The sequence below is a fragment of the Engystomops pustulosus genome, chromosome 9 (assembly GCF_040894005.1).
Source record: "Engystomops pustulosus chromosome 9, aEngPut4.maternal, whole genome shotgun sequence".
NCBI classification, from domain to species: domain Eukaryota; kingdom Metazoa; phylum Chordata; class Amphibia; order Anura; family Leptodactylidae; genus Engystomops; species Engystomops pustulosus.
In genome coordinates this window covers 104,457,362-104,470,864 of record NC_092419.1, presented here as the reverse complement: position 1 = coordinate 104,470,864, position 13,503 = coordinate 104,457,362, and the positions used below count along the sequence as shown (strand labels likewise).

Genomic DNA, 13,503 nt, shown 5'->3' with positions numbered 1-13,503 from the left:
GCCATGTCTCGGTAGGTTAGCACTTGTGTCTTACTCTATTTACTTACTGAGGGCGGATTGAACAGTGCTTCAGGATCGGCCTAACCCTACAATGCTCTTTGCTTCAGCTTTACCCCTTAACTGTCTGGTTTGTTTCCTGGTTTTCATGATGTTGTTTGTTCTTTTATGTTCTCTAACAAACCATCTGAGCCCTTCACAAAGCAGCTTCAGTTATACTGAGCGTAACCGACATTATTTACTAATAAGGTGATTTCTAAGGGCAATTGCACACACTGGATATAATTTAGGGGTATAAGATTCACAGCATCTCAGTATTTTAATTTACAAAAGCAGGTATAATTTTTTTTACACTTCACATATACTTGATGCTTTGTGTTGTACTATCGTATAAAATATCAATAAACTACATTTATGTGACTGTAACATTTAAAAATGATGAAAACTTCAAGGTCTAGTAGAAGTCTTTGTTCACTTTAGTCGGATCTGAGATAGATAGATGATAGATAGGAGATAGATAAATAGATAGATATGATATAGATAGATATGAGATAGATAAATAGATAGATAGATGATAGATAGATATGAGATAGATAGATAGATAGATAGTTAGATAGATAGATAGATAGATAGATAGATAGATATGATATAGATAGATATGAGATAGATAAATAGAGATAGATAGATAGATAGATACGAGAGATAGATATAAGCGATAGATAGATTCTTCTGACCCAAAAATTTGAAAAACAATACAATTTAAAAGATTATCACATAATAACTGTCAAATGAGAAATATCTGAAAACAAAAAGTTATACATGGGGCATTGTTCTACTGGCTGTACATGACCCTATAAAATACACTGGACATTACTGGTCATAGACAACAATATCCTAAGCCTCTAGGGGTCAGTGAGCGAGGAGGGGGTGTCGGGGGTCGTCTTACCTGGCGGAGAGGATGATCACTCGGGCCTCCAGTCCTTTGGCTTCGGTCAGAAGAGCGGTCACATTTTTGGTTCCAGGTTCAAAGTGAAGAACTTTTTCTGCCTGTGATTAGTGTGAGCAAAGGGAATTAGCACGGGTAATACATACCTTTCCCAGAGAGAGCCATGCTATCTAGAGAAAGAAGGTTACACACGCTGCTCACACCGAAAGAGAGAAGTTTTTTTTTTTACAAATCTATGTCCAATATTTTCTTTCATTATTTTTCCTTTTCTTTTATTTCTTAATTTTTTTTCCCTTGCTTTCCTTTTGCACTCTGCATGCAAACTGAAGTTCGCCAAGACCCAAAAAGAAAGACAACCAAAAAAAAAAAAAAGAGACGTGCATTTTATAAGATATTAGGAGAAAAAATGCTATTTTTTTTTGTTTTTGAAAAAATAATAAAAACTCCAATGAGTGTCCTCTTCCCAAAATCAAAAAAACAAAAAGAATATATCACAAATAAAAAAAGAAAAAAAGAGAAAAAGGATTGTTTTTATTATAAAACATAGAATTTACCTTCGAAGAATAAAAGTGATTGTAGAATAAATCTTCCTTTATTTTTTATTTTTTTTACAAAAATAATAATGATAAAAAAAAAACAAAAAACTTGCAGGTTAATTCATTGGTTCACATGCATTCCTAACAAACTTTAGCTGCTGGAGGCGCCCACAATATTTTTTTTCAATAGTTTAATAGATTTATTTATTTATTTTTAAAAAAAATGTTTTGCTAGCCCCTCCAGCATCAAAGGATAGAGAGAGTTCACTGCAGGGGCAGGCTCAGCACTTACATTTCCCATTGTCTTGTCCAATCCATTACCGGATTGCACAAATTTAGCAGACAGTCACGGACCACCTAAGTTAGGTGGGGGGCAGGGGGAGGAATTTAGATTGCAATTGTTTTTGGTTTTGGGGTGTCTGTGACTTAGTTAGAACCGGTGGGCTACGTGCATTTTCCATGCATATATACCTTGGGTCCACGCTTGTTGTCATAGGAAAGTTGTTCGAGGTTTTCATAGTTCCTTTTTTTACTCTGATGAATAATGTGCACAGAGAAAATATGTAGACACAGAAGAATATTATAAACAGTTGAATATGGTGTGTAGAAAAGCAATCCAACATCCACCTCATCTCTCCACCTCTGCTAAAGGGTGATAATAACACTGGAGCTTGCAAAGAAATATATGATGTATGTCAGTGAATGTAGAGCGCACAGGGCCGAGGACAACCACTGGGACTTTACTATTCATGACCCATCCTTAGGATAGACCTTTACTATCAGATCCGAGGAGAATGGGGTCCTCCAGATGACACGGTTCTCCATGGACCGCTAGGAAAGAGACCCCTGGCACCCACCAAGTGGGTTGTCTTGTCCTGGATGTCTGTTTTAGGCCACATGCAGGCACACATTTATTTTCAATGACGTTATCCTGTGTACAAGACAACTGCCTAGGCCGCAGATCCTATTTCTGCCTGCGTTTGCTTCTTTTATCGGAACACAGTACCAAACACTGGGCCGTGAAAAGCACCATTTTGCTGGGCCGGTCCGACCAACAGTGGCGTAACTAGAAGCCGATGGGCCCCAGTGCAAAGACTGTGCCAGGCCCCGAATACAATGTATGGTTTTTAGTAATAGACTTCTTATATGGGAAAGTGACACCATAAGGGCCCCCTAAACCTCTTGGGCCCGGGTGCGACCGCAACCTCTGCACCCATTCAAATAACGCCCTGCCGACCAAGGAACAAGGTCTGACTCCTGTTACCTCCAGCTTAAAAGGGGTCTCCTGACTAGTAAGTAAGTGGATGGACTGGGAAGGGCTTTTTAAAAAAAAGAAACCTTTACTCACCTCCTCCAGCGCTCCTGGTCTCCCGCTCCGCGATCCGTCGGAGCTGTGCTCCTTTTTGTTTACAGGGGTATGGTACATCTCCTTCAGCAACTTCCAGCGGCCTGGTACACCCACCGGTCTCCTGTACCACCACCTGATACAGTGCTGGGATAAAGGGACAGATGGGCCCGCCAAACGCCGGAGTTGCCGGAGCATTGGTTAACAAATAGGAGCATGCTGCGGCATGGGAAACCAGGAGCACCGGAGGAGGTTAGTAAAGGTTTATTTTTTTTAAATCCTGCCCCAGCCTATCTGCTAAGTGTGTCAAATAGTCGGACAACGCCTTTAAGCCGCTTGAAGGGGCCACAGCGGGGGGTCCTGTGACCTCTTCACTCTAAGGAATAGGAGAGGACCATGTGTAGCACCAGGTTGTGTCTAGCTGGTATTAGGGACACCTCATCCACATCAAGGCCCCTTTAACAAACTGACGCCAAGACGAAAAAAAAATAATTAATTTTAACACCCCCCCCCCCTCCCCGTGTACAGTTAGTAAGATATTACCTATAAATAAAAATGCAATAAATGTTAATGCATTTTAGTAATTTCAAAAATTGTGTTAAAAATAAATACGGTATTTGATCTTTGAGAAAAAGAAGTGAATGCTTGCTGTTTTTTTTTTTTTTTTTACTATAGACTAAATTTTCAATTTTTTTTTTCTTATTCCTAACAATCAACAGTTTATGAAAAAACCTACCAATTAATTAATTTAATTACTTCACAAAACTGGGGCCTTCCCAACAAAACTTGGGTTCCCGCAATTTAAAAAAATAAATATATATATATTTAATTATTAATTATTTTCCCCCAATAATCTGATATTGGTAACCTCTCGTAGGTCATCAATATTAAAGTCCCATGTAAAAGCGATGGGGTATTATATCACAGCATTAAGGTAAATATTTTATTTCTTTGTTGCAGGTCCATAGCTAAGGGGCCCAAGATGTGAGGTGCCAAGGGCCACCGACAAGCCCCTCTGCCTCAGCGTGTACCATAGATGGCAAGGACAGTAGGGTTGTGTTCACATGCAGATCACAGTGCGGATACTACATCCGATACATTGGCACATCAGCTGACCCCAGCTACGACCCTGCTGTGTTGTGCCCCGGGACCCCTGAGTACGTCTGGGATGGGTAAAAAAAAAAAAATCTATGAAGATCAAAATGCAGAAATGTGTTTATTGGGGAGAGTGGCGGGGGCGAGCGGATGGCAGCATCTATTTAACCCCTTGTGGACATGCAATGAAAAGACCTGTCAACATCCTCACAAAATATACAGATTAATTAATTATAACTAGAGATGAGCGAACATGCTCGTCCGAGCTTGATGCTCGGTCGAGCATTAGGGTACTCGAGACGGCTCGTTGCTCGGACGAGTATTTCCCCTGCTCGAGATCGAGCATTTAATTAAAAAAAACACAGTGAAGAACAATGAAGAATAGAATAAAAACAGTGAACACAGGATCATTTAAGATAAAAACACAGTGCAGAACACAGTGCAGAATAGATTACAGATGTTCGGCACATCTGCTTACTTGTCGGGAGATACGCGCGGAACGGCGCGAACAAAATAGCATGTGAAGAACAATATATATGTGTGAAGAACACATTGCAGATGTATTTAAACATCTGCAATGTGTTCTTCACACACATATATATTGTTCTTCACATGCTATTTTGGGCGCACCGTTCCGCGCGTATCTCCCGACAAGTAAGCAGATGTGCCGAACATCTGTAATCTATTCTGCAATGTGTTCTGCACTGTGTTTTTATCTTAAATGATCCTGTGTTCACTGTGTTCACTGTGTTCACTGTTTTTATTCTATTCTTCACTGTTCTTTACATCTGCTAACTTGTCGGGAGATAATATACGCGCGGAACAGTGAAGAATAGATCGCAGATGTTTGCAAATTATCAGAAGACATTATTTTTCAATTAAATAACACATTTTATTCCTGAACCATGGTCCCTTTGAAAAATGCTCGGGTCTCCCATTGACTTCAATGGGGCTCGTTACTCGAAACGAGCACTCGAGCATCTGGAAATGTTCGGCTCGAGTAACGAGCACCCGAGCATTTTAGTGCTCGCTCATCTCTAATTATAACCAAATAGAGAGAGTTACAAAAAATATTGAATTTGCTCATTGAAAAAGAATAAAAAAAAAATATATATATCGATATAAAAACCCAAATAAATTCCAGTAGCATGAATGAACGAATGTAAAATATAAACAATGTACAGGAAAACTACATCAATTTGAAAAGTTAATATGTCATCACTTTGAATTATTTAAGATTTTAATCAAAAACATATTTTTAAAAAAAAATGGATTTTACAAATTATAATATTTTTGTATTATGTTTTATTATGTGAAGGTCATTTAAAAAAAATATAATATTAACAGTTTTAACCGTTGTATCTCTTTAATATTCAATTTTGTATTTATACATTTATTCTTCAGTGACTTTTTACTTAATCGTTTGATATTATTTTTTTAGAGAAGTGTTTTTTTAACATTTGTACACAGTTAAAGGGCACAAGCCCATGTGGCCTCGTGTACATAGTTCAGGCAGGTTATTGCATATTATTAGCTCCTTTTTCACCATTAGGAAGCAAAATTATTTTTTAATGAGCTGATAAAGGAAAGTATGTGCTCTAAATAAAATCCTAGAAATTGACTGGAAATTATCGAGAGTAAATATTTGTCAGCCCTGAAATGTGTCAATGACTCTGTCCACTACATCATCATTTCTTACTCTATTTATTTTACCGCACATATAATGAAATATTATATATAAAAAATATTTCATAAAATATAAAAAAAATCAAAATCAAATAAAAGTGTCCCCCAAAATTGGAATAATAGAATTACATAAAAAAAGTAAAAAAACATAAAAAGTATTTAATAAAATATAATAAAAATAAAAATAGTAATCAAATAAAAAAATGTCCCCCAAAATTGGAATAATAGAATTACATAAAAAAGTAAAAAACATAAAAAGTATTTCATAAAATATAAGAAAAATAAAAATTGGAATCATAGAATTACATTTTAAGCAATGAAAGTAAAATTGTATCATTGTATTCCTTACATCCTTACAGCATCGTTCTTTACAATTTTGACTTTCTTTGTGAATTTTCTCATTAAATGTTAAATAAATTTAGTCCCCTGGTTAAATACATTTAAAAAAAAAATCTGAAGTCAAATCAGTCATTCGTAAAATAAGATTACAGTGTATTAATAGTATTAATAGTATTTTATAATTCATTTTATTTAATAAGTTAATTTTTTAGCATATGACATATTATAAGATTTTTTTACCCCGATTTATATTTTTATATATTTTTTGTTAATTCATTTATTTGTCTCAGTGTTGGCATGTTTGATGTCAGGATGTTACAATGCAGTGTGTGTGCCGTGTGTATGATGTATATGTATCAGCCTCACTTGGCTTAGTGAATAATAGAGATATTTACAGAAGAGCCTGAGGTTTCTTAGAAGGCGTCCATTGTGTGATGACTCCCAAACACTGAGCTGTTACCAGGAGAAGACAATCAGTGGTCACCATGTCTACGTCACATACACCTCAGGTTATACACTAAGCAGATCTGTATCTATTCATTGCTTCAATATGGGAAGTCTGGAATATCCCTTTAATTACCCAAAATAAGGGTTTAATTCTAAATTCTCTGACCCAATGCAAATACTGAGGTCTTTAAGCACCAGGGACCCTGAAAACCTTCTACCTCCAGACATGACTGCCCACGTACATAGCAGACGTGCCGTATGCAACATGTGTGTCATAACCTATAGACAGACTTCCCTCTCTACGTCTGGACCAGGCCTTTCCTTATCACAGAGGAATGCTCCAGGTTAAGATCTGGGGAAAGTCGTCCAACACGTCTCAGCTCTGTTATTGTACAAAGTCTAAGGTAAGAGTCACACACACAAGAGTGCACCTTCACCATTGCCATCATCATCAGCCAGGGCAAGGACACTACGGATCTTGTCTATGGGGAAACTGACTGACAGCTCACACTTATATATAAATTACGGTTGTAGTACAGTAAGTCCCGCCCTACGGACTCTTTATAACTGGGGTTATGTTGCTAAAGCAGTATTCAACCAACCTAAATAGGGGTCAAGTGCAATACCAGACACAGGTGGTGCCACCTATGGAAACAGGTGGCTCTGTTTTTGGGTAAACAAAAAAGACTCTGACTGTTCGGAAACATCCCCTTTAAGGACTTAAGTTTCATGTGACACCTCTTAGCTCTGCTAAGTTTTTGTTATAACTTGCAGAGAAGAAGAGAAGGCATTGGATCACCATATTGAGGGTCCACATACAAGATAGTCCCCTGGTTACATACAAGGTTCCTTGGCTTTGTACCTAAGTTGAATTTGTATGTAAGTCGGAACTGTTTATTCATTACAGACACCTTACAGCTGATTATTGCAGCCTGGAAGTAAAGTAAAACATCCAGAGAGGTCACAGGGGGCAGAGGGGTCCGTCGGTAACTAGGGGTCGTCTATAAGTCGGGTGTCCTTAAGTAGGGGACCGTCTGTATTAACCTACACATCTCCATTCAGACATCTGTTTGATGCTTTAATTAAAGGGGTCTTGATTAAAGACATGAGGACCCCATAAAGATGCCTAGAGATTAGACCTTGATATGTCCACTTAAGGCTTCTTGAAAGGTCCTGGGTTGACTCCATAGCCTCATATACCTTCCTTTCCTATGTTGTGCTTCTTTAATGATTAATATTTAGATTAACCACGACTATGTATTATTTGGCAGAATTCTTATCGTCCTTGGACCCCCTCCCTAGGTACTGGAGTAGGCGGTCTGTTGGCTTCATTGCCTGTAGCTATTCATGTGACCTGGGCCCACCATGATGAGGCAGCTGCTGAAGATGTATCAGTATTGTGTATGTTGGTGTTGTACAGCCGGGGTGCGGTGGGATGTCCATCTACGTGGCCTCAGCAGCATTCTACGCTTATAACACAGATATATCATTTTTTTGGGGGTGTTGCCCTCTATGCCGAATTGAGCACAATGCACTTTCTCAGGGAGCTGAGCAGCCAGCGGGGAATTTCCAATCTATGGCATGGGCAATGTCAGCAGAAGCCATGTTATAACAGCGTGTCGGATGGAGATGGTGGAGCAAATGTTGATGACGTCACAGCGAGAGCTCTCCTGAGAATCCGCACCGCGCCGACAGTTCCATAACAATAATTTGTATCGTTCCTAGCCAATTACTCCCAGCTGCTGGCCACTGGTGGTGGCGGATGGCCCTGGTTGGTGGTGGAATCTACTGCTTGTTGCTCGATGTGGTGGAAAGATTTGCAAAGCTCCAGGCTATTCCCTTGTATTGATCGACTTAATCGAAGGAGATTAGGCCTATGGCAAAGCATGTGAGATGAATTCTAGTACAAGGCTTTGTCTGGCGCTAGTGACACACTCTAGATGTATAAGCACAATGTCGTCATGTTACAATGAGAAGAGAAACATGTCTTAACGTATAGAAATCTACATACAGGTCAGAGTCTGAGGAGCCGCCTATCGTAGAGCCAGGGCCAGGATCCCATACTAACCTTGGACTCCTTCTCTTCCAGTAGGGTCTCCAGCTTCTTCTGGGCCGCCCGGCCTTCGTGGTCATCGCTCACAATGAGGATGACATGGTTCCAGCCAAAAATCCGCATCATCTCAAACCAAACCAGAGCCTGATGGGAGTATGGGGGGACGGTGCGCAGAAAGGACAGGTGTATGCTCTGCAGGGGAGGGAGGGAAGAGCGTGAGACTGCTATATATATACTGTACAGGGCCACCTTGTGGCTTTTGCTGCAGATAACCTACCTTATCTGAATATATAGACATCCTGGTTGTAAGCCCGATAACTGGGATCCGGTAGAATCCTGCCGTGTATGAGACTGGCGTTGGCGTCAAGTGATCCGTCGGTGCCGGGGGGTGACTGACCAATATGGCGTAAACCTGGGGGGGAAACAATCACAAATAGAGAAGTCATTGTACATCTGTAGTATAATACTTATCACATAGAAACCTGTCTAGAATATTCATAATGTATAAGAACCTGCATATTAATCCTCCCAGGTTCTATACTTACCGTAGTATATAATAACTCCTCCCAGGTTCCATACTTAATATATAATAACTCCTCCCAGGTTCTATACTTAATATATAATAACTCCTCCCAGGTTCCATACTTAATATATAATAACTCCTCCCAGGTTCTATACTTAATATATAACAACTCCTCCCAGGTTCTATACTTAATATATAATAACTCCTCCCAGGTTCCATACTTAATATATAATAACTTCTCCCAGGTTCTATACTTAATATATAGCAACTCCTCCCAGGTTCTATACTTAATATATAATAACTTCTCCCAGGTTCCATACTTAATATATAATAACTTCTCCCAGGTTCCATACTTAATATATAATAACTCCTCCCAGGTTCTATACTTAATATATAATAACTTCTCCCAGGTTCCATACTTAATATATAATAACTTCTCCCAGGTTCCATACTTAATATATAATAACTCCTCCCAGGTTCTATACTTAATATATAATAACTTCTCCCAGGTTCCATACTTAATATATAATAACTCCTCCCAGGTTCTATACTTAATATATAACAACTCCTCCCAGGTTCTATACTTAATATATAATAACTTCTCCCAGGTTCCATACTTAATATATAATAACTCTTCCCAGGTTCTATACTTAATATATAATAAATAACTCCTCCCAGGTTCTATACTTAATATATAGTAACTCCTCCCAGGTTCCATACTTAATATATAAAAACTCCTCCCAGTTTCTATACTTAATATATAACAACTCCTCCCAGGTTCTATACTTAATATATAATAACTCCTCCCAGGTTCCATACTTAATATATAATAACTTCTCCCAGGTTCTATACTTAATATATAATAACTTCTCCCAGGTTCCATACTTTATATATAATAACTTCTCCCAGGTTCCATACTTAATATATAATAACTCCTCCCAGGTTCTATACTTAATATATAATAACTTCTCCCAGGTTCCATACTTAATAAATAATAACTTCTCCCAGGTTCTATACTTAATATATAATAACTTCTCCCAGGTTCCATACTTAATAAATAATAACTTCTCCCAGGTTCTATACTTAATATATAATAACTCCTCCCAGGTTCTATACTTAATATATAATAACTCCTCCCAGGTTCCATACTTAATATATAATAACTCCTCCCAGGTTCCATACTCAATATATAATAACTTCTCCCAGGTTCTATACTTAATATATAATAACTCCTCCCAGGTTCTATACTTAATGTATAATAACTTCTCCCGGGTTCTATACTTAATGTATAATAACTTCTCCCAGGTTCCATACTTAATATATAATAACTCCTCCCAGGTTCTATACTTAATATATAATAACTCCTCCCAGGTTCTATACTTAATATATAATAACTTCTCCCAGGTTCTATACTTAATAGATAATAACTCCTCCCAGGTTCTATACTTAATGTATAATAACTTCTCCCAGGTTCTATAGTTAATATATTATAACTCCTCCAAGGTTCTATACTTAATATATAATAACCCCTCCCAGGTTCCATACTTAATATATAATAACTCCTCCCAGGTTCTATACTTAATATATAATAACTCCTCCCAGGTTCCATACTTAATATCTAATAACTCCTCCCAGGTTCCATACTTAATATATAATAACTCCTCCCAGGTTCCATACTTAATATCTAATAACTCCTCCCAGGTTCCATACTTAATATACAATAACTCCTCCCAGGTTCCATACTTAATATATAATAACTTCTCCCAGGTTCTATACTTAATATATAATAACTCCTCCCAGGTTCTATACTTAATATATAATAACTCCTCCCAGGTTCCATACTTAATATATAATAACTCCTCCCAGGTTCCATACTCAATATATAATAACTTCTCCCAGGTTCTATACTTAATATATAATAACTTCTCCCAGGTTCTATACTTAATGTATAATAACTTCTCCCAGGTTCTATACTTAATATATAATAACTCCTCCCAGGTTCTATTCTTAATATATCATAACTCCTCCCAAGTTCCATACTTAATATATCATAACTCCTCCCAAGTTCCATACTTAATATATAATAACTCCTCCCAGGTTCCATACTTAATATATAATAACTCCTCCCAGGTTCTATACTTAATATATAGTAACTCCTCCCAGGTTCCATACTTAATATATAATAACTCCTCCCAGTTTCTATACTTAATATATAATAACTCCTCCCAGGTTCTATACTTAATATATAATAACTTCTCCCAGGTTCCATACTTAATATATAATAACTCTTCCCAGGTTCTATACTTAATATATAATAACTCCTCCCAGGTTCTATACTTAATATATAGTAACTCCTCCCAGGTTCCATACCTAATATATAAAAACTCCTCCCAGTTTCTATACTTAATATATAACAACTCCTCCCAGGTTCTATACTTAATATATAATAACTCCTCCCCGGTTCCATACTTAATATATAGTAACTCCTCCCAGGTTCTATACTTAATATATAATAACTCCTCCCAGGTTCTATACTTAATATATAATAACTCCTCCCAGGTTCCATACTTAATATATAATAACTCCTCCCAGGTTCCATACTTAATATATAATAACTCCTCCCAGGTTCCATACTTAATATATAATAACTCCTCCCAGGTTCCATACTTAATATATAATAACTCCTCCCAGGTTCTATACTTAATATATAATAACTCCTCCCAGGTTCTATACCTAATATATAATAACTTCTCCCAGGTTCTATACTTAATATATAATAACTCCTCCCAGGTTCCATACTTAATATATAATAACTCCTCCCAGTTTCTATACTTAATATATAATAACTCCTCCAAGGTTCTATACTTAATATATAATAACTCCTCCCAGGTTCCATACTTAATATATAATAACTCCTCCCAGGTTCTATACTTAATATATAATAACTCCTCCCAGGTTCTATACTTAATATATAATAACTTCTCCCAGGTTCTATACTTAATATATAATAACTCCTCCCAGGTTCTATACTTAATGTATAATAACTTCTCCCGGGTTCTATACTTAATGTATAATAACTTCTCCCAGGTTCCATACTTAATATATAATAACTCCTCCCAGGTTCTATACTTAATATATAATAACTCCTCCCAGGTTCTATACTTAATATATAATAACTTCTCCCAGGTTCTATACTTAATAGATAATAACTCCTCCCAGGTTCTATACTTAATGTATAATAACTTCTCCCAGGTTCTATAGTTAATATATTATAACTCCTCCAAGGTTCTATACTTAATATATAATAACCCCTCCCAGGTTCCATACTTAATATATAATAACTCCTCCCAGGTTCTATACTTAATATATAATAACTCCTCCCAGGTTCCATACTTAATATCTAATAACTCCTCCCAGGTTCCATACTTAATATATAATAACTCCTCCCAGGTTCCATACTTAATATCTAATAACTCCTCCCAGGTTCCATACTTAATATACAATAACTCCTCCCAGGTTCCATACTTAATATATAATAACTCCTCCCAGGTTCTATACTTAATATATAATAACTTCTCCCAGGTTCTATACTTAATATATAATAACTTCTCCCGGGTTCTATACTTAATGTATAATAACTTCTCCCAGGTTCTATACTTAATATATAATAACTACTCCCAAGTTCCATACTTAATATATAATAACTCCTCCCAGGTTCCATACTTAATATATAATAACTCCTCCCAGGTTCCATACTTAATATACAATAACTCCTCCCAGGTTCTATACTTAATATATAATAACTCCTCCCAGGTTCTATACTTAATATATAGTAACTCCTACTAGGTTGCATACTTAATATATAATAACTCCTCCCAGTTTCTATACTTAATATATAATAACTCCTCCCAGGTTCTATACTTAATATATAATAACTCCTCCCAGGTTCCATACTTAATATATAATAACTCCTCCCAGGTTCCATACTTAATATATAATAACTCCTCCCAGGTTCCATACTTAATATATAATAACTCCTCCCAGGTTCTGTACTTAATATATAATAACTTCTCCCAGGTTCTATACTTAATATATAATAACTCCTCCCAGGTTCTATACTTAATGTAGAATAACTCCTCCCAGGTTCCATACTTAATATATAATAACTCCTCCCAGGTTCCATACTTAATATATAATAACTCCTCCCAGGTTCCATACTTAATATATAATAATTTCTCCCAGGTTCCATACTTAATATATAATAACTCCTCCCAGTTTCTATACTTAATATATAATAACTCCTCCCAGGTTCCATACTTAATATATAATAACTCCTCCCAGGTTCCATACTTAATATATAATAACTCCTCCCAGGTTCCATACTTAATAAATAATAACTTCTCCCAGGTTCTATACTTAATATATAATAACTCCTCCCAGGTTCTATACTTAATATATAATAACTCCTCCCAGGTTCCATACTTAATATATAATAACTCCTCCCAGGTTCCATACTTAATATATAATAACTCCTCC

At 36.7% G+C, this 13,503-nt stretch overlaps 1 protein-coding gene across 13 annotated transcripts in view; it reads right to left on the bottom strand.

The window, feature by feature from the left end:
- GRIN1 (glutamate ionotropic receptor NMDA type subunit 1) overlaps nucleotides 1-13,503 on the bottom strand; it is a 94,087-nt gene that overhangs the window by 43,238 nt on the left and 37,346 nt on the right. For 10 of the 13 annotated variants that reach the window (XM_072125153.1, XM_072125146.1, XM_072125147.1 and 7 more), the window contains exons 2-5: nucleotides 8,722-8,856; nucleotides 8,460-8,636; nucleotides 1,951-2,013; nucleotides 944-1,044 (exon numbers count right to left, since the gene is read on the bottom strand). In XM_072125153.1, coding sequence (XP_071981254.1) covers nucleotides 944-1,044; nucleotides 1,951-2,013; nucleotides 8,460-8,636; nucleotides 8,722-8,856 — 476 coding nt within the window. The remainder of the gene's footprint in view (nucleotides 1-943; nucleotides 1,045-1,950; nucleotides 2,014-8,459; nucleotides 8,637-8,721; nucleotides 8,857-13,503) is intronic. The other 3 variants (XM_072125148.1, XM_072125150.1, XM_072125159.1) reach the window with 1 other exon arrangement.